The sequence below is a fragment of the Podarcis raffonei genome, chromosome 18, assembly GCF_027172205.1.
Source record: "Podarcis raffonei isolate rPodRaf1 chromosome 18, rPodRaf1.pri, whole genome shotgun sequence".
NCBI classification, from domain to species: Eukaryota; Metazoa; Chordata; class Lepidosauria; order Squamata; family Lacertidae; genus Podarcis; species Podarcis raffonei.
The window spans coordinates 12,093,802-12,113,486 of NC_070619.1; the positions used below are offsets into that span (position 1 = coordinate 12,093,802).

The window sequence follows — 19,685 nt, forward strand, 5'->3', positions numbered from 1 at the left end:
GGAGAGAGGTAGAGCTCTCTGGCCCCTCTGGCCCTTTCCTACCTCTGAGACCCCTCTACACTTTTCCTAGCTCTATGGCTCCTCTACCCTATTCTACCTCTGAGACCCCTCTATACTTTTCCTAGCTCTGTGGTCTCATAGGCCATAGAGCAATGAAAAGTATAGAGGGGTCTCAGAAGTAGCAATGTAGAGGAACCTTAGAGCTATGAAAAGTGTAGAGGTGCCTCAGAGGTAGGAAACGGGCCAGAGAGCTATGAAAAGTGTAGAGGTGTCTCAGAGGTAGGAAAGGGGCTACAGAGCTATGAAAAGGGTAGAGGTGTCACAGGGGTAGGAAAGGGGCCACAGAGCTATGAAAAGTGTAGAGGTGTCACAGGGGTAGGAAAGGGGCCACAGAGCTATGAAAAGTGTAGAGGTGTCACAGGGGTAGGAAAGGGGCCACAGAGCTATGAAAAGTGTAGAGGTGTCACAGGTGTAGGAAAGGGGCCACAGAGCTATGAAAAGAGTAGAGGTGTCTCAGAGGTAGGAAAGGGGCCACAGAGCTATGAAAAGTGTAGAGGTGTCACAGGGGTAGGAAAGGGGCCACAGAGCTATGAAAAGGATAGAGGGGTCTCAGAGGTAGAATAGGGGCAGAGGGGCTACAGAGCTATGAAAAGTGTAGAGGTGTCTCAGGGGTAGGAAATGGGCCACAGAGCTATGAAAAGTGTAGAGGTGTCACAGGGGTAGGAAAGGGGCCACAGAGCTATGAAAAGTGTAGAGGTGTCTCAGGGGTAGGAAAGGGGCCACAGAGCTATGAAAAGTGTAGAGGTGTCACAGGGGTAGGAAAGGGGCCACAGAGCTATGAAAAGTGTAGAGGTGTCACAGGGGTAGGAAAGGGGCCACAGAGCTATGAAAAGGATAGAGGGGTCTCAGAGGTAGACAAGGGGTAGAGGGGCCACAGAGCTATGAAAAGGGTAGAGGTGTCTCAGAGGTAGGAAAGGGGCTACAGAGCTATGAAAAGGGTAGAGGGGCTTCAGAGGTAGGAAAGGGGTAGAGGGACCACAGAGCTATGAAAAGGATAGAGGTGTCTCAGAGGAAGAAAAGGGGTAGAGGGACGACAGAGCTATGAAAAGGGCAGAGGGGTCTCAGAGGTAGGAACGGGGTAGAGGGGCCTCAGAGCTATGAAAAGGACAGAGGGGTCTCAGAGGTAGAAAAGGGGTAGAGGGGCATCAGAGCTATGAAAAGGGCAGAGGGGTCTCAGAGGTAGGAACGGGGTAGAGGGGCCTCAGAGCTATGAAAAGGGCAGAGGGGTCTCAGAGGTAGGAACGGGGTAGAGGGACCACAGAGCTATGAAAAGGATAGAGGGGTCTCAGAGGAAGAAAAGGGGTAGAGAGGCCTCAGAGCTATGAAAAGGGCAGAGGGGTCTCAGAGGTAGGAACGGGGTAGAGGGGCCTCAGAGCTAGGAAAAGGGTAGAGGGGTCTCAGAGGTAGAAAAGGAGTTGAGGGGGCACAGAGCTATTAAAAGGGTAGAGGGGTGTTAGAGGTAGGGAAATTAATTTGGAAATTATAAGAACAGAACTACCTAACTTGTGTAGAAATTTATTCATGTATGTGACTACCACGGCAAGAATGTTACTGGCCCCAAAATGGAAAGAGGCAGAAGTCCCAGCAAAGGAAGAATGGATACAATAACGTATGGAATACCCAGAAATGGCGAAACGTACCGGAGGAATAAGAAGAATAAGTTAACAAACTTTTTATAAAAGAATGGAAATGGTTTATTGAATATTTACAGATAAATTGTAAAAAGATAAGAACATTGGCAGGATTATTGTAATAACCTGCAGTTTCATAAGAGTATATATTTAAGGTAGATGAGTAAACGAGCAAATTAAGTTAATTTGGAAATGCAGAAGATATTAAAAATAAATTTAAGGAACCGCAGAAAGAGGTTGAAGGAAGTCAACCCAGTGAGGGTTTGCCAAGCGTGCCTTCCTCTTAGCACGTTTCTCCCTTGCGTCCTGAGTTCGAGTGACTCCAAAGCCCACGACACCTTTGGTAAAGGCTGTTCTCCAACTGGAGCACTCACAGGCCAGTGTTTCCCAGTTGTCAGTGTTTATACTACATTTTTAAAGATTTGCCTTGAGAGAGTCATTGAACCTCTTTTGTTGACCACCAGCATTACGCTTTCCATTTTTAAGTTCGGAATAGAGGAGTTGCTTTGGAAGACGATAATCGGGCATTCGCACAACATGACCAGCCCAACGAAGTTGATGTTGAAGAACCATCGCTTCAACACTGGCCATCTTTGCTTCTTCCAGTACACTGGCATTAGTTCGCCTGTCTTCCCAAGTGATGTGTAAAATATTTCGGAGACACCGTTGATGGAATCTTCTGAGGAGTTGGAGATGGTGTTTATAAGTGGTCCATGTTTCCCAAGCATGCAGTAAGGTTGGAAGTACAATGGCTTTGTTAAAAAGCATTTGAGTTTCCTGGGCCCAGAAATGAACCAGTGACCAGTGCAATGGGGCCAGAGTTGGTCTCCTGTGATAATCTAGCCCTGCCCCTTACCCAATCCTGCAAATCTGCGAAAGCTTGTTGTTGAGGTGGCTGTGCCTGGCCTGGGTTGCGTGGTCCCCCCGGTGTGCCAGCTGCCCGCCGGCGACATCCTCATCCTCCTCTCCGCTGGTCCTCCGAGACGTCACTCTGCACGTGGCTCTGATGCCGCCCAGCGGGTCGTAGCGAGAGCTGGTGGACGGCGGGTGGAGGAACCTCTCCCGGATGAGGTAGCCGAGTTTTGTCACCGCCATGAAGCCGTCCGGCGTTGGCACGATCCTGGTCACCCTCGCGTGCACAAGCTGGACGGCCAACAGGGCCCCTAGTGGTGCCAAGAAACATACTGTGAAATGTCCCCCATGCATAGGAAGTCTGCCTCATCCGAAGTTAGCTCAGTATTGCCTACCTAGGGTTTCTCGAACTCGGGTCCCTGGCCGTTTCCGGACCAAAATTCCCATCGCCCCACAATTCCCATTCATTTATTCTGTGAACTGCCTTGAGATCCCTGGGTATAGGTAAAGGTAAAGGGACCTGTGACCATTAGGTCCAGTCGTGGCCAACTCTGGGGTTGTGGTGCTCATCTCGCTTTACTGGCCGAGGGAGCCAGCGTACAGCTTCCGGGTCATGTGGCCAGCAGGACTAAGCCACTTCTGGCGAACCAGAGCAGCGCAGGGAAACGCTGTTTACCTTCCCGCTGGAGTGGTACCTATTGATCTACTTGCACTTTGGCGTGCTTTTGAACTGCTAGGTTGGCAGGAGCAGGGACCGAGCAACGGGAGCTCACCCCGTCATCGCGGGGATTCGAACCGCCGACCTTCTGATCAGCAAGTCCTAGGCTCTGTGGTTTAACCCACAGCGCCACCCATGTCCCTGGGTATAGGACGGTATATAAATTCAATTAATAATAATAATACAGTCATACCGCAGCTTACAGAAGCTTCAGGTTGTGTGTTTTCGCACCGAAACCCGGAAGTACTGGAATGATTTACTTCCAGGTTTCGGCGCTCATGCATGCGCAGAAACACTAAATAGCGCTTTGCACATGTGTAGACATGCCAAATCACAACCCGTGCATGCGCAGATGCGGCACTGCGAGTTGCGGGTGTGCATCCTGCACGGATCATGTTCACAACCCGAGCGTCCACTGTATCGCCAACCACTGGTCCTGCTGGCTATTGTAGTCCAAAAACAGCTAGAGACTCAATGGGGGAAGCCACCATTGCAAGCAGTTCAAAGATGGCCAGGGGGCTCGCTCACCACACGAGACGTCCCACACCGTCACGCACTGATCGAGGGAGGCCGTGAAGAGCAGCCGGTCATCTGTCGAGAAGCAGGCGCAGAGCACGCCTTGTGAGAAGGAATCTTCCTGGGAACAAAGAACAGACATGGCGAAGGTGTTTTGAGAGAGAGTAGAATGTGTGCTTTTATTTCAAATGCCTCTCCGGTTTATTTGTGGGGCATAGGAATTCGTACATTTTCTCTCTCCAAAATAAAAATATAGTCTGCCCCCCCACAAGGTCTGAGGGACAGTGGAGTGTCCCCCTGCTGAAAAAGGTTGCTGACCCCTGATTAGGCGATGGCCATTCTTGGGAAGTGAGAGCTGGACCACAAAGAAGGCTGATCGCCGAAGAATGGATGCGTTTGAATTCTGGTGCTGGAGGAGACTCTTGAGAGTCCCATGGACTGCAAGAAGATCCAACCTCTCCATTCTGAAGGAAATCAGCCCTGAGTGCTCACTGGAAGGACAGATCCTGAAGCTGAGGCTCCAAGACTTTGGCCTCCTCATGAGAAGAGAAGACTCCCTGGGAAAGACCCTGATGTTAGGAAAGATGGAGGGCAGAAGGAGAAGGGGACGACAGAGGACGAGATGGTGGGACAGTGTCATAGAAGCTACCAGCATGAGTTTGACCAAACTGCGGGAGGCAGTGGAAGACAGGAGGGCCTGGCGTGCTCTAGTCCAGCGGGTCACGAAGAGGCGGACACGACTAAACGACTAAACAACAACATTATTGGGACGGTGCAGGGCGGGACCTGGAGGGGAGACACACCTTTCGGAAAGACATCTGATGCTCCCAGTGGCACCGATCCACGTCCCAGAGGCACTGCAGAGAGTCGGCCGCCCCGCTGAGCGCCCAGGCCTCCCTGTGACTGGTCTGCAAGCAGGTGACGCCACTGCTTCCATGCGCTTCCAGGGCGAACACCTGGCCCTGGGGGCAGTGGTAGAGGAACAGCTGCCCGGTGGTCATGCCGTAGAGCACCCGGTACCCGCCCAGCAGGGCCACGCAGGAGATGTCGGCGCCCGGGATCTGGGTGTAGAAGGAGAAGGCCGGCCGGTCGATCAGGGGCACCGGATCCCCCCGGCCCACGTCCAAGACCTGCACCAGGTCCTTGCAAGCCACGGCCACTTGCTCCTCGCTCCGGGCCAAGGCCAGGGCGCAGACGGGCTTCCGGTTCTCCGCAGGAGGGATGCACCCAACGTCCTGCGCAGAGTCCAAGGGGAAGACCAGCACCGTCCCGGACGCCAGCCCCACAAAGGCCAGGTTCCTCTGGGGGGCCACTTCCAGGCACCGCACGGCGGCCGAGGTGTCCAGCGTCTCGCGCTCCTCTCCTGCGGGGGCACAGGTGGTGTTTTTTATTTTAAAAAATATTATTTTACAGTCATACCTTGGGTTACAGACGCTTCAGGTTGCGTTTCTTTCAGGTTATGGACCGCTGAAACCCGGAAGTCCTGTAATGGGTTACTTCCGGGTTTCGACGGCCGCGCATGCACAAAAGTGCTAAATTGCGCTTTGCACATGCATAGAAGCACCGAGTCGCAACCCGCGTGTGTGCAGACTTGCTGCTGTGGGTTGCGAACGTGCATCCCGCACAGATCATGTTCGCAAACCGAGCGTCCACTGTATTTTATCAATTTTCCAAAAACAACGAAAAATAAAAACATCAATACATATTCAAACACAGAAAAAACAGAGTTGACTCCCCCCCCCCTTTCCCTTCTCCGGTTCCTTTGTTTATCATCATACCGCATGTCCATTTTAAATTAAACTTACTTCTTGCCCAGTCATAAGGTCTTTACAAGTATTTTTCAAAATCCTGCTAATGTATTAACCTGTGTACCTTGCTTCTGTGTATATACAATAAAGTCCTTCCATTCTTCTTTACATTCATTATCATCTCTTTCTCTTAATTTCAAAGTCAATTCTGCCATTTCAGCATATAGTATACTGGTATTTGTTTGTTATTGGAATGCTGGAAATACTGTGTCAAAAAAGACATTGATAAAAATCATATATGAAATAAATAAATAAACTCGCCTTCCTCCACGTCCCAAAGGACCAGCTCACAACTCTCGAGGGACCGGGGGAAGCAGACGTATTTTCCGCCGCCGGAGAGCCCCACGCACTTCGTGCTGGCCATGCAAGGCAGTAACGGTTTGCGCCCGGGGTCGTCCCTGGGGTCCCAGACCCGGAGGTAAGGCGCGTGGGGAGAGGCGGACACCAGCAGGGCGCCGCAGAGGGTCAGGTGAGTGGCGGGTGGCCCTTCGTCCCCCCAAACATCCCTCAGCCAGCCCTCCTGGCCCAGACGCCACACCTGCCGAGAAGAGTGGAACAGTCAAACCTCGGTTCTCAAACGGCTCCGTTTTGGAACGTTTCGGCTCCCGGAAACCCGGAAGTAAATGCTCCTGAGATGAAGGGTCTCTGGTTTGCTAAAGATGAAGAAGTTGAATCAATTGCCCTGACTCTGCAAGAGATTTTGGATATAATGTATACAGGGGTCAGCAGACCTTTTCAGCCGGGGGCCGGTCCACTGTCCCTCAGACCTTGTGGGGGGCCAGACTATCTTTGGGGGGGGGGATGAACAAAGCCCTTAGCCCCACAAGAGATGCATTTTAAATAAAAGCACACGTTCTATTCATGTAAAAACACCAGGCAGGCCCCACAAATAACCCAGAGATGCATTTTAAATAAAAGGGGGACTCATTCTACTCATGTAAAAACATGCTGGTTCCCGGACTGTCCGTGGGCCGGATTGAGAAAGCGATTGCGCTGGATCTGCCCCTGGGCCTTAGTTTGCCTAGCCATGATATACAGTTTTCATCATGGGAAAAGTTATGGAAAGAGAACTTGAAGTTTACAGCCTGCTGTAAAGAAAATTATACGAAAATGATGTATCGCTAGTATTTGACACCTAGTCAAATTGCGAAAATGTATAGAAGCAGTTCAAATGTGTGTCAAATCATAGAATCGTAGAGTTGGAAAGGTCCCCCAGCGGTCATCTAGACCAGCCCCCTGCAATGCAGGAATCTTGGCTAAAGCACCCCTGACATATGGCCATCCAACCTCTGCTTAAAAACTTCCAGAGAAGAGACACCTTACCCAGACGCACTCGCTCCGAGAGCTCGTGAACACGGTGGTGTTGTCGGCAGCGATGGCAGCTGCACAGACTTCCTCATCGTGCAGCAAATCGGAGTTCAGGACTTGGTGGAAGCCTGTCGGGTCGGGCCGGAAGATTCGCACGCGGCACCCAAATCCTGAAAGGCAAGGCAGAGCTTGGTTTGAACAAGGGTTTGGCCTTCGTTGGCAAGCAAGGCTCTGGTCATGGGGGAAGTGCCAGAAGGGACAAGAGTGCTTCTGAGCACGTGCAAAAGGCTCCTCGCAGGCAGGTGGTTGCTAACATTACCCAGTCCCTGCTCTTGCTCTGTGAGCGACCGACAAGAATAAGGTCCCAGCACTCAGTTATTTCCACATCAATTTCCACTTATTCTTTTCCCCCCTTTTTAAAAATAAATATTTATTGGTTTAAAATACAAACATACAACGAAGGTAAGTATAACAAGGTTAAATACAAAAAGAAAAGATCATCACGACGTAAAATCAAGAAGAAATTTGAAAAGACAAAAAAAGGGAAAAAAGAAATGAAAACAAAGAACCAAAAATTTATACAACATCATGTCCATCAAATAAAATTTTATTTGATGGACAATTTGCACTTTTTCATGGAGAGTCTCCATGAAAATTCGTCACGACTTTAACACGAATTCCCCCTCATTCGTCTTTCATTTCACCTCATTTTTGCAAGGTCGTTCCCCCTCCCGGCAGAACGCATTTTGGTGTTATCTGCGTTTTTATGCACGCCCAACCTCAGTCCGTGCCTTTGCGCGCAAGGGGGGCACCGCAACGCAAGATTCGGAAAAGGGCGAATCTTGCAGTCCGTTTATTCGGGAAAGCAAGGATTGGGAAGTGTTGCGTGAATTTGAAGGTGCGCCAAACATCGGGGTCCTGCCCCTACAACCCTAAAAACGTCCCGCTGCCTGGGGAGGCAGGATCTCAAGGAGACAAACCTGCCGCGAGAAGAGACTCATCTTCCGAAAGCGCCACGAAGCAGATCTTCTCTGGGAGCTTCTCCAGGAGGCCATTTCCCTCCGAGGAGACCTGTGGGGAGCGTTGCAGGAATTTATGTATAGGTGGGGGGGTTGCCCCTCCAGCAGATGTCATGCACATGCAGCCCACTACCAAAATCAACACCATCGCTTTTGTGACTTTTGTGATTTGTCCCCACAAAACACCCCATCCCAGTTTCTTCCTATCTATTCAAAGGGCCTTTGCTGCACGATACCAAATGTCAGAATTCACCGATCAATGTCTCTATGTACTGGCTCACTAGAAAACTTCAGAAATTCCTATAGACGTGTGAGCTCAGCTCCTCAGCAGCCCCTCTGCCTGAGGGATAATCCCTGGCCTCCTGATACCTGAGCGCCCGACAGGTAGCCATTCCAGAAATAACAAGCCCAGATGAAGACAAAAGGGTGTGATTCCAATATGCATTCCTTTCTATGGGGAAGCGCTGTCTTGGTTTTGGAACGCTTCGGTTTTGGAACGGGACTTACGGAACGGATTCAGTTTGAGAAACCAAGGTACTACTGTAGTTATCGACATTAATGAGGATAGGTACATACCAGATTAAAAGAAATACGGCTATTTTTATGGACACTCATCAATATTTACATGCATGTATCCCTATATACCAGATTTAAACAAATCTGTCTGCTTTTATTTTATTTTATAAACAAACGTTCACATACATTTGAGAAACCAAGGTGCCGCTATATATGAATTGGAATCCCTTTTTAAATCAATTGAGATTCCCTGCACATCCTCCTTTCTGAGCTCAGCACCACTGGGAGGGCGGGAAATAGGGAAATTCTGGGTTTGAGAACCAAGGTGCCACTGTAATCAGAATTTTATTATTTGTGGCTTTATTATTTGCCCCCAAATCTGGCTGCGTTGCCCCAGCCCCTCCGCCCACAACCCCTGCCCCAGAGCGGGCACCATCAGGAGGGAGCCCCCGCTGAACCCGGACACCATCCTGCCCATTTTCCGGAGCAAAGCGCCGCAGGTGGGGGCTGCATCCTCTGGCAGCCCCCCCAGCTGCTGCCTGGAGAGGAGCTGCCCGCTGAGACTGTCCCACAGGCGGACGCAGCCTCCCGCTGACACCGTCACCACCACCAGCCGCGGCACGAAGACGGCAGCGCACAGCCAGCCGCCTGGGGGCTCGGCCAGGATCCGGAAAGCGGGGGCCGCTGTGCCCAGGTGCCAGGCCTCCACCTGCGGGAAAGAGAGAGGGTCTGTTGAGACTCTCTTGCAGGGCATTTCCCATTGTGCAACACGGTGGAATTGCAGAATAATTCGGACTCTCCGAGTGCCCCTGTTTTCTAGGGACAGTCCAGGATTAACCGTCCCGTTATAATGCCAGTCTACACACCTCTGAGCCAGACACCCAGTACACAATTTGGTGTTTGTCGTCCACACTGAGTTGGCACCACTCCTGATCCCCCGCAGGGACAGCGGGCACCACGGCTTCCTCCCTGCCAGACTCCAGGCTCCACAGTCGCAGGGTTCGATCCTGGGCGACCGAAATGGCACAGGTACCCCTGGCAAAGACCCTCAGGCACCTCACTTCGGCTGCAAGGAATCGGGGGGAGATTATTATTATTATTATTAAAGTCAGAGAGTTGTTTATTTCTTGACATCTGATGGGAGGGCATTCCACAGGGAGGGCGCCACCACCGAGAAGGCCCTCTGCCTGGTTTCCTGTAATTTCGCTTTTCGCAGGGAGGGAACCGCCAGAAGGCTCTCGGAGCTGGGCCTCAGTGCACCCAGATTAAAATTCACTGTTAATCGCAGCTGCCTGGCACTGCCCGCCCTCTGCCCCCCTTGCAAGCAAGAGGCGGCCTGGCGCCAGGCTGCCTTGCAAAAGCACCCTTCCCTTCTGATCCTCACCCGAGTGGCCGAGGAGGACGTGGCGCACCGAGAAATCTTCCGTGTCCCACACGATGATGGAGCCATCCAAGGAGCCAGCCAACAGCACCCTCTGGTCAGGGCTGGCTTCCAGAACGGAGGTGCCTGAAAATTGTGGGGGCAGGTCAGAGGGGCAGCTCTGGTGTGGGTCACCTAACCCACCAGGCTGTGGGTCCAGCGGTCTGGGCTGGCGGAGAAAAGGAAGGACTTTGGGGGGTTAACCTGTGGAACTCTCTGCCACAGGGTGGGCAGTGAAATTCTCGGCGGAGAGCCGGAAGCTGGGCTTAGACCATGGCTTCTGAAACTCAGGTCTACGGCTATTTTCAAACTACAGTTCCCATTATCCCTGACCTCTGGTCCTGCTAGCTAGGGAGGGTGGGAGCTGTATTCCCAAAACAGACCCATTTTGGGGGAGCTGTGGCTTCGGATGACCCAGCTGCCGCTGCCCACCGGGGCTCTCCCATGCGAATCCAAACACCCACCTTTGGGGAATCCTGGCAGCGTCTTCCGCAGAGGCCCGTCCGGTGGGTCAAGGAAGCCGTCGAGAGGGACTAGGGATGGATGGGGCCGCGATCCAAGCCAGCTCTTGCACTGCTGGCAAAGACCCGCAATCAGGCCGCCCGGGTACGAGGACGCCAGCGACTCCAACCGCGCCAGCATCTCTGTGTAGACCACGTTTGGTTCTGGAGGGGCGAGGAGACAGGGGAGGGTCACACACAGTGTTTATTTCGTTATTGCATTTGCACCCTGTTAACGGAGAAATCTGAAGGTTCCCTTGGACAAAAAACAAGGACACCAGCCAGGAAGACCAGAGCAAAACAGCAGCCAGTCGGCTTGGTCTTTACTGAAGACAGTCGCGACAGGACTCCCACCTGCCACCAGGTGGAACAGGATGGAAGCCCCGAACAAAAGAGAACCCAAACTTTTATTAGCTGCTAATCCCCATGTTACAGCCCCCCACAAACTACATCACTCATACATCACGGTTACATCATGAAAGGGGAGGTCTGGTGGCCGTAATCTGAGCATCCTGGACCCTGCCCCATGGTTCCCCTTGCCCTCCACCAAACACCCATCAAGTATAACAAGGAGATCTTTACATTTCCCTGTTTCCCAGCCAAGTGAATCACACCCTTTTGTCTTCATCTGGGTTTGTTATTTCTGGAATGGCTACCTGTCTGGCACTCAGGTATCAGGAGGCCAGGGATTATCACTCAGGCAGAGGGGCTGCTGAGGAGCTGAGCTCACATGTCTATAGGAATTTCTGAAGTTTTCCCAGTGAGCCAGTACAGACATACATTTATCACTGAATTCTTACATTTGGTATCGTGCAGCAGAGGCCCTTTGAATAGGTAGGAAGAAACTGCGATGAAGTGTTTTGTGGGGACAAGTCACAAAAGTGATTGTGCTGGTTTTGGTAGTGGGCTGCATGTGCATGATATCTGCTGGAAGGGCAACCCCTGCAACCTATACATAAATTCCTGCAACAACACACACACAGCATTTATTTCGTTATTGCATTTGCACTCAACCCGCCTCATCTTCTGAGCAGCTCAAGTCAGGCTCCCTGGTTCTCGCCCTCCCCATTTGATCTGTGCAACAACCACCCTGCAGAGTAGGCTTAGCCAAAAGGAAGGGATTTGCCTTCAAAAGTCAAGCAAGTGGCAATTGTTTAAGAGCAACAGACCCACCTAAACGGCCCTCAGCATCGTCCACACTGGGATCCAGGAGCAGGAGGAGGCAATCCCGTACCAAACGCAGCTCTGGGCAGAAGATGTGAGTCAGGCACAGGGCAAAGTCCGTGGCCAGGATCCGCACGCCAGAGGAAGCAACCCTGCAGGAGATCCAGGCCATGTTCCCTGTTGGAGGGAAAGAGAAAGCACATACCCTCCAACGTTTCTCCCCTGAAAATAGGGACGCCCCATTCCACCCCCTCCAATGTTTCTCCCCTGAAAATAGGGACGTCCTAGTCCATCCCCTCCAATGTTTCTCCCCTGAAAATAGGGACGTCCTAGTCCATCCCCTCCAATGTTTCTCCCCTGAAAATAGGGACGTCCTATTCCATCCCCTCCAACGTTTCTCCCGTGAAAATAGGGACATCCTATTCCATCCCCTCCAACGTTTCTCCCATGGAAAAGAGGGGCAACGAAGGCGCAGGAGCCCTTCCCGCTCACCCAGAACGTCTCGGCGCAGCTCCTCCATCCGTCCCCCGTGGAGCAAGTGGAACGGCTGTTCACTCAGCTTCCTCCGGTTGGGAAGACGGCTGGAGAACCACAATGGCTGTGGCGTCACCTGGGTGAGAGGGAATAAAAAGAATGAAATGAAAAAAAAAAGAAAAAAAAATAATGAAATGAAATGAAAAAATAAATTAAATATAACAAAATGAAATGAAAAAATAAAGAATAAAAAATGATGAAATGAACCCCCTCGTCTGGCCAGCAAGGGAAAGCCCCGCCCTGGCATCTCCCCCCGCCGGCCCTCCTGGCACTTTCGGGGTCCCCAGAGCTTCACCTTCCTGTCAACGCTCACAGGCTTGGCGGAGGAGGGCAGCACGATGGGCTTCTTCGCCCCCCAACTCCACGTCCCCCGGAAGAAATCGGCCAGAAGCAGGTGGCGCCGGACGCGGTCCTCCGGCCGAGACAGGTAGCGCTCCTCCACCGCGGCCGAAAACTCCCTGGGCAGAGGAAGGAGGGACGGCTCAGGCCAAGCCTCTGACCGCGGGGCTTCGGATGGGCAGCCGGGTTTCAGGCTCAGGGGGCGTCCCGAGCCCCACCTCAAGAGGCAATTCAGGGGGCGAAGCTGGCACCTCCTGAGCTCTGCCCCCCAACCCGCTAAAAGTAAAACGAAGGGGCTAGTCCTCATGGACTGGTTTAAAGAAGGACGTAGGAATTCGCCTCATCCCCAGCCAGACCATTTGTCTGACTAGCTAGCACTTAAGAACAGTTCTCTCTCTCTCTTGCCAGTTAAGTTTCTTTTTATATATACTGTACTTTTCCGTGTATAAGACTAGGTTTATTTATTTCAAAATTCAAAATTGTGGGTCATCTTATACATGGATACAATCTCCCCCCATTTTCTCAATTCAGAGTTCCCCCAAAATAGGGGGCGTCTTATACATGGGGGCGTGTTATACACGGAAAAATACAGTATAAATTTGTTTTCTCCAGGTCAAAATTTTACAGTCACACATGTAACCTACAACATAAGAACAAGATTCCAAAGAATCTCCTGGACTTCCCCCTCCCCTTTGTGGCTCCCTGTTGTCAATCATTTCCTCTCCCACATTTTTTATGATAATCCAAAATCTTCTACCTCTCCACTGTGTCCAAAATTCGCCATTAAACTACTTCCGCATACCTGGAGGTGCCCAGCATGTCACCTGGAACGTTCTGCTTGCCAAGCAGGTGTCCTGCTGCACTCAAGCTGCGGGCTTTGCCCTTTCGCGGCAGAAGCGGGACCCTCTTTCCGGACCCCTTGGCAACCCCGAAAAAGAGGGGAGGAAGAGGGGTGGCCCCTGACCTGTGGAGGAAGCCCATCAGCACGAAGCCGTCAGACCACTTCTCCTCCAGCTCCGGGTTCAAATCCCGGCGCAGGTGGGACCACAGCAAGGGCGGCAGGCGGAGGACCCCTTTGCCCGGCGGAGGGTGCGACCGGTACACCTCGGAGAGGACCTCGTTGTCCAGGGACAGGACATCCTTCATCTCTGCTTCGGAGAGGCCGTTCCTGCGCAAAACACAGACAAAAAAGGTAGGAAATCAGGCAGAGGAACTAACCGACACCAGCTTCGCCTCCCTCCCAGGTCTGTTGCTTGTTGTTTAATCTATATAAAACTTAGAAGGAAGGAAATCAGGCAGAGGAACTCCCCGACACCAGCTTCACCTACCTTCCAGGGTTGCTGTTTGTTTTTTAATATACCGTATTTTTTGCTCTATAAGACTCACTTTTCCCCTCCTAAAAAGTAAGGGGAAATGTGTGTGCGTCTTGTGGAGCGAATGCAGGCTGCGCAGCTATCCCAGAAGCCAGAACAGCAAGAGGGATTGCTGCTTTCGCTGTGCAGCGATCCCTCTTGCTGTTCTGGCTTCTGAGATTCAGAATATTTTTTTTCTTGTTTTCCTCCTCCAAAAACTAGGTGCATCTTGTGGTCTGGTGCGTCTTATAGAGCGAAAAATACGGTATGTAAAAGTTTTGGTTTGGTTAAGAAACAGGAAAGATATGAAGTTTCGTACGTTCGCCTATAAACCTTGATCAAATTTACACTAAAAAAAATAAGCACATATACTCAGATCCTCACCGGGTGCAAGCGAGGTAGCTGAGGGCGTTCGCCACCAACACGGAGCCGTGCGCTTCCTCCAGGCGCCCACAGAGGCGGTGCGCGGCCTCTGCGGCTGTGAGCGGGACCGCCAGGGCCGAAAGCGAGGCGAACGATGGCCACCGACGAGCCTCAGCGACAGCGAGGGACAGCGGTAGCGCCTGCCCACCGTTGGAGAAACTTTGCCAGAAAAGCGCCCGCTGTTCTGGCTGGAGGGTACGCCCTGCAGATGCCAAGCTCTCGGCCAGAGCCTTGCCAGCCTCCTTGGCGGAGAGAGGGGCCACCACGAAGGGGTCACCGCCGAAAGCACCACCGCTGCCACCCTCGTCCTGGGCAGAGATGACCAGCTGCACTCCGGGAGGGCAGACCGCCGGCAGCCAGGCGGTGCCCAGGCTCTCCGTGGCATCGAGGATCAAGACCAGAGGCTGAGAGGCCTGGCGTGAGGCCGAGAGGAGTGCATGGTGGAAGCGCAGAAGAGGGTCACCGGTGCCCAGCGGGCTCAGCCCCAGCGCCAGGCAAACCTGCTGGCAGAGGCTGGCAAGGAGGGCGTCACGCCCGCAGCTGTCCTGCGATGCCCCCAGCAGCCGGAAAACCACCACCGCCTCAGGTCCTAGGGCCTGGCAAGCCACCCCTCGCAGGTGGCACAGCAGGACAGTCTTGCCACAGCCGGGCGGCCCGTGGACCACGAGGGGAGGGTGGCACCGTGGCAGGCTGTCCCTCAGGCGTTGGCAGAGGGAGTCCACCAGCTCTGGTCGCCAGCACGGGGTGCGGCAATGTTCCCGGGCCAGGGCGGCGTGGTGGCTGAGTTCCTGCAGCAGCCGCCCACCGCCGGGGTGCCCTTCCCGCGCCCGCAGGGCCTGGATCGCTTGGTAGTTGGCGACAGCCACAAACTGGTCGCATAGCTCCTTTAGGTGTTTGGGCTGTGGCTTCTGGCGGAGGGCGCCGGGGGCCGCAGCATGGGGTGCCCGGTGGACCCTGAGCAAACCGGGGCAGGCGCTGGCGACGGTGCCCTTCAGCTCCTCCAGCATCTGGCGGGCATCTTCATCCTCTTCCTCGCCCTCTTCCTCGCCCTCCTCGTCCAGGGAGGTCTCGGTTTCTCGGAGGAAGACCACCGCGGCCCCTTCGTCCTCCGGCCCCAAGAGGCGTGCCTCAATTTCCCTGTGCGTATCTGGAAAAAGAGGGTGAGTGTGTGAGGAGGAGCGGCAGAAGGCATCCTCACAGAACTCTAGCCCAACGGTTGGCATTAATTTGATTCTGAATTGATTTTAGAATCGATTCAATTAATCAATTTTGATTTTAGGTAAACTGTGTTACTTTTATTGTTGTTAGCGGCTTCGGCTGGGGAGGGCTGGATATAAATAAAATTTTATTATTTATTATTATTATACCCGACAAGTGTCCCGGTTTCCCCGGGACGGTCCTGGAATCACAAAAGCCCAATCGGCCAAAACAGAATGGAGAAAATACGGAGAATATACCCTGAAAAGCAGGGCCCTCAAATAAATACTTGGAGTTGTTTCGATGAACTCTTGCAAAATGTATTCTGGCGCTTAAATTGAGAACAGAAAGGAAAGGGGGCAATCGCGGATTAAGGAGGAGACCGCTTGCTAAAAATGAAAAGAGAACCGTGTTCAGGATGAAGTCGATTGGAAGAGGAGAAGCGAAATATGGTGTGTGTGTGTGTGTGTGTATGTATATGTATGTATGTATATATATATATATATATATATATATATATATATATATATATATATTGTTGATTATTTGTTCTGCATAAGTTTGCATACATAGCTATGTTTTATTTGTATTTCTTCTTTTTTTGTGTTTTCTTTTTGGTTGTGTGTTAGTAGTTCTGTGTTTAGTTTTATGAGTGTGTGTGCTGCGAAACTCAAAATAAAATTAAAGAACGAGTGGAATTACAAAATTATTATTATTATTAAAAAGAGGTGCCAGAACTCACTTGTTCTCTCTACCAGAACTGAATTCCGGCTGAAAAAAAGCCCCTTATATAATCTATGATTGTGACTATTATATATTAGTAGTCGTGATAATAAAACGATGGATCAAATTAGAGGAGGGGAATTTCCTTGCAGAAACAGGCCAGCCACAGACACACACCTGATTTGTGGTAGCGCAGTCGCTGACACTGGCCAATCAGCCCCTTCCTCTCCGCCTCCCGGGCCGCTGTGCGCAGGGCCAGGACCAAACTCTGCTGCTCGCCGTGGGGCAGGGGACGTTGGAGGGCGTACACTGGAGGGGTGGCGTTCTCGTCCTTCAGGTACCGCCGGGTCAGCATCTGCAACGCCTGCGGCTCCTCCTGTTGCAGCTGGGCCGCCAGGGCCTCGAATTCCTCCTCCCCGATGGTCGCGGGGGCCGGGCAGGGGCCGTAGCGGCTCCCGAGGAGAGCCTGGGGTGGGGTGGGGCGGGAGAGGGGCAAAGAGGGTCCTGTCTAAGCCCAGCCTCCTGCCCTCACGAGCCCCCAAGCCAGAGGTGAGAGAGACGGCCTGCTTTGGCTCTCCGGCCTTTCTAAGGTAGACTGCTCCTGTCCAGGGAGGCTCTATGGAGAAATCCTAGTAAACTCAGAAGAGTCAAAGAGGGGCCCATCTAAGTCCAGGCTTCTGCTCTCATGAGCCCCCAAAGCCAGAGGTGAGAGCGATAGCCTGCTTTTGCTTGACCACCTTTCTAAGGTTGACTGCTCCTGTCCAGGGAGGCTCCATTGAGAAATCCTAGTAAACTCAGAAGAGTCCTGCAGCAGCCAAAGAGGGGGTCATCTAAGTCACAGCAGCCGACCTGATGTCCGTTATGGGATTCCCCCCATCAGGATTCGAACCCAGAGCCGCCTCTCCAGCGACCGGCATTCAGATGCATCGCTGCCTCCGACTGCGGGGGGACAGAGATTCTTGCGAGAACCCCCTCCCCAGCCCCCTTGACTCCCGGGGAGCCCTCCTAAAGGAGGAGACGCCGGCACTCACCACAAAACTGGGCCCCACCGAGAGCTCCTGGCAGCGCCGAATCTCGTCCAGAAAGAGGGGCTCTTGGCCAGCGCCTGTGACGTCACGGACGCCCCATCTCAAATCAATGACCTGGACCGGATTCGGCGGAGGGGGGAGTTAGCAAGTTTGGGGGCAGGGGGAGGAATCCTGCACCCACTTGGGGGGTTTGGAAAGACCCCTCCCGGGAAAACTATAGTTCCCAGACTTCTCAATGTGCTTCAAAATGCACCAGAAGGATGGATTCCCCCCCCCCGGGTCCTGTGTTCGAAATACCCTGTCTGCTCAAAGAGGTGCGTTCAGCAGGCTCTGAGCTGAGATAGGGGTGGGGTTTTTTTGATGGGGGGTCCTCACCTCGAACATCAAGCCGTGTTTCTGGCAAAAGGCCTGAACTTCGGGGTACGCCGACTCCATGAGGGCCTCTCTTTCTGCCTCCATGTCTGTAACCGGAGAATCGGAGAAGGGGGGCTTTTGTGCTGCTAGTTGTCTGCTTGCGAGGGCCGCCCACCATTTATTTATTTCACTCGAAGGCAGCCCACGTGCTTCTCCCCACAACGAGGCAAGTCGAGCCAAGAGGGGCAGCCCCACAACAGGTCACACCCCCAAGGAGAATTTCAGGCCGGCCGAGCGCCAGGACTCGAACCCTGCTCTCTCTCCTTTTAAAAAATTTTTAAAAATAAATTTATTTATTTGGTTTTCCCAGTTGAAGTTTTACAACCAGATCTCCAACATACCTAATAAAAACAATTCGAAAGAATCTCCTAGACGCTCCCCCACCTTTTTGGGTCCTATTGTCATTGCTCCCCCCCCAAAAAAAAATGTTTAGAGGTACTCTCGTTTTGACTCAAGAAAACCACCGTTTTCTAGTTCAAATCGGGGGAAATAAATACAGCAAATGGACCAAAGTACAAAGGTTCACAAAATGTTTAGGGGCATGTTTAACACTGTGCCCCCCCCCCAGGGGAAAAAGCACTGCCTATTGTTAACCATTTCCTCCTGAATATTTTTAAAAAATAATAATCCCAACCCTTTTACATCCCCATTAGACCCCAAAATTCACCATTAAATTACAAGCGTTCTCTCTCTCTTTCGTTTTGTCAAGCCCTGAGCAACAGACACTCTAACCGCTGCGCTGCGCTGCCCTCTGAGCCACCTCCAATTTGTTTTTTCCTTTCGTTTTTGTTATTTGCAATATACGTATTACATACGTACAAAAGAAAATATGATTACGCAAACATTAAAGGAAGAAAACAAAAGAATTGTGCATTACCTTTAGCAACACATACCTTACAGTGAATTATGAAATGCAAAAAACACGGGAAAACACAAAATTACAAAACTATAAATAGGGAAAAGAAAGGAAGAACAAGAAGAAAAAAAGAAGGAAATTAAAATTTGGTTGGCTCCGATTTGACCCCCCTGCTCAAATTCTCATCTCTCTGATGATCGTGCCAAATGTCAGGGATGCTTTTGGCGAGATCTTGGCCTGGCAAGTTTGGGGTTGGGCTAGATGACCGCTGGGTTCCCTTCCATCTCTGATCTTATGAGGCCCCAGGAAGCCCAGCCCTGCACCCCACGCCCAGGCCTCTTCCTGCCTGCCTGCCCCCCACCCTCTGTGGCAAATTGGGGGCACCTGAAGGCGTTGAGCTCACAAAGATCCGGACGAGGTTGCAGGGCCGGCTGCCCCCCTTTCCCCGGAGGAGGAGGTCCAGCTCCGGCAGAGAGAGGCTCATCCTGCCCGGCTGCCGAGTCGCTCTGCCTGCCCCGGTGCCAAGGAAGGTGCCCGGTCCTCCCCAGGGAGGCAGGTCGCCATAGCAACGCGGAGGCAGGTGGGGAAGACTCCCTCCCCGGGGCATCGTCAGGTGAGGCACACCTGAGGCGTCCTCTGGGAGGAGAGATGGAGAAGGCCTGCGGTGGCAGCAGCAGCAGGATCAGGCCCAAGGGGGCTGGGCAGACGGCTCCCCCCCAAAGGATAAGAAGCCCCCCTCCAACAAGACCCAGTGCCGGATTTATGTATAAGCTAAACAAGCTCTAGCTTATGGCCCCACTCTCTTAGGGGCCCCAAAAAATTTAAAGGGGGAAAAAAACTTACTTTTTTCACTGTTAATATACTTCTTAATTTAATTTCACTATTAATATACTTCTTAATTGTTTTTCAGTTCAACAATGACTTTGATAAAATACATCTTTTGTGATGTGCAAATGGCTTGAGATGCCTATTCGGTCCATAAATTACCATATAGCATATATTCAACACACACAAAAACGGCGACAGTTTGTTGCTGACAAAGGACAGCTGGACATAGAAAGGGCCCCATGACCTACAGGAGCTGAGGGCCGCATCAAACCAAAATCCGGCCCTGGCAGGAAGCCAGGGGTCTGAGGGCTGGGAAGCAAGGAGTCACGAAGTCAGGGGTCCAAGGAGCAAGGAGTCAAGAAGTCAAATGCAGCAAGGCAGGGAACATGCTGCTGTGGCAAAGAGCCAAAGGGAAATGCTGACCTTCCCGGCTCTTGCCACCAGGTGCTGTGAGTTACTAATCGGCCTCACCTGTGCAG

At 52.1% G+C, this 19,685-nt stretch overlaps 1 protein-coding gene across 1 annotated transcript; it reads right to left on the minus strand.

Moving 5' to 3' along the window:
- Positions 1 to 1,736: 1,736 nt before the first annotated feature.
- On the minus strand, positions 1,737 to 17,614 carry NWD1 (NACHT and WD repeat domain containing 1). Its single transcript, XM_053372873.1, has 19 exons — positions 17,484 to 17,614; positions 17,112 to 17,222; positions 16,258 to 16,546; positions 14,122 to 15,307; positions 13,188 to 13,553; positions 12,342 to 12,504; positions 12,005 to 12,122; positions 11,522 to 11,689; positions 10,313 to 10,513; positions 9,813 to 9,935; positions 9,295 to 9,494; positions 8,862 to 9,137; positions 7,874 to 7,964; positions 6,909 to 7,063; positions 5,847 to 6,123; positions 5,583 to 5,602; positions 4,581 to 5,183; positions 3,790 to 3,898; positions 1,737 to 2,854 (listed from the first exon to the last, which is right to left on the minus strand). The coding sequence occupies exons 1-19, from the start codon at positions 17,565 to 17,567 to the stop codon at positions 2,544 to 2,546; spliced, it is 4,851 nt and encodes a 1,616-aa protein (XP_053228848.1). The 5' UTR covers positions 17,568 to 17,614; the 3' UTR covers positions 1,737 to 2,543.
- Positions 17,615 to 19,685: the final 2,071 nt, after the last annotated feature.

Bases quoted from the DNA above. Each gene is read 5' to 3' on its own strand.
- NWD1 (XM_053372873.1), bottom strand. From the start codon at position 17,567: ATGGAGGCAGAAAGAGAGGCCCTCATGGAGTCGGCGTACCCCGAAGTT. The intron at 17,223-17,483 runs GTGAGGACCCCC...AATCCGGTCCAG, and splicing joins AACACGGCTTGATGTTCGAG to GTCATTGATTTGAGATGGGG. The intron at 7,965-8,861 runs GTGCCCGCTCTG...CGCTCCCCACAG, and splicing joins GCGGGGGCTCCCTCCTGATG to GTCTCCTCGGAGGGAAATGG.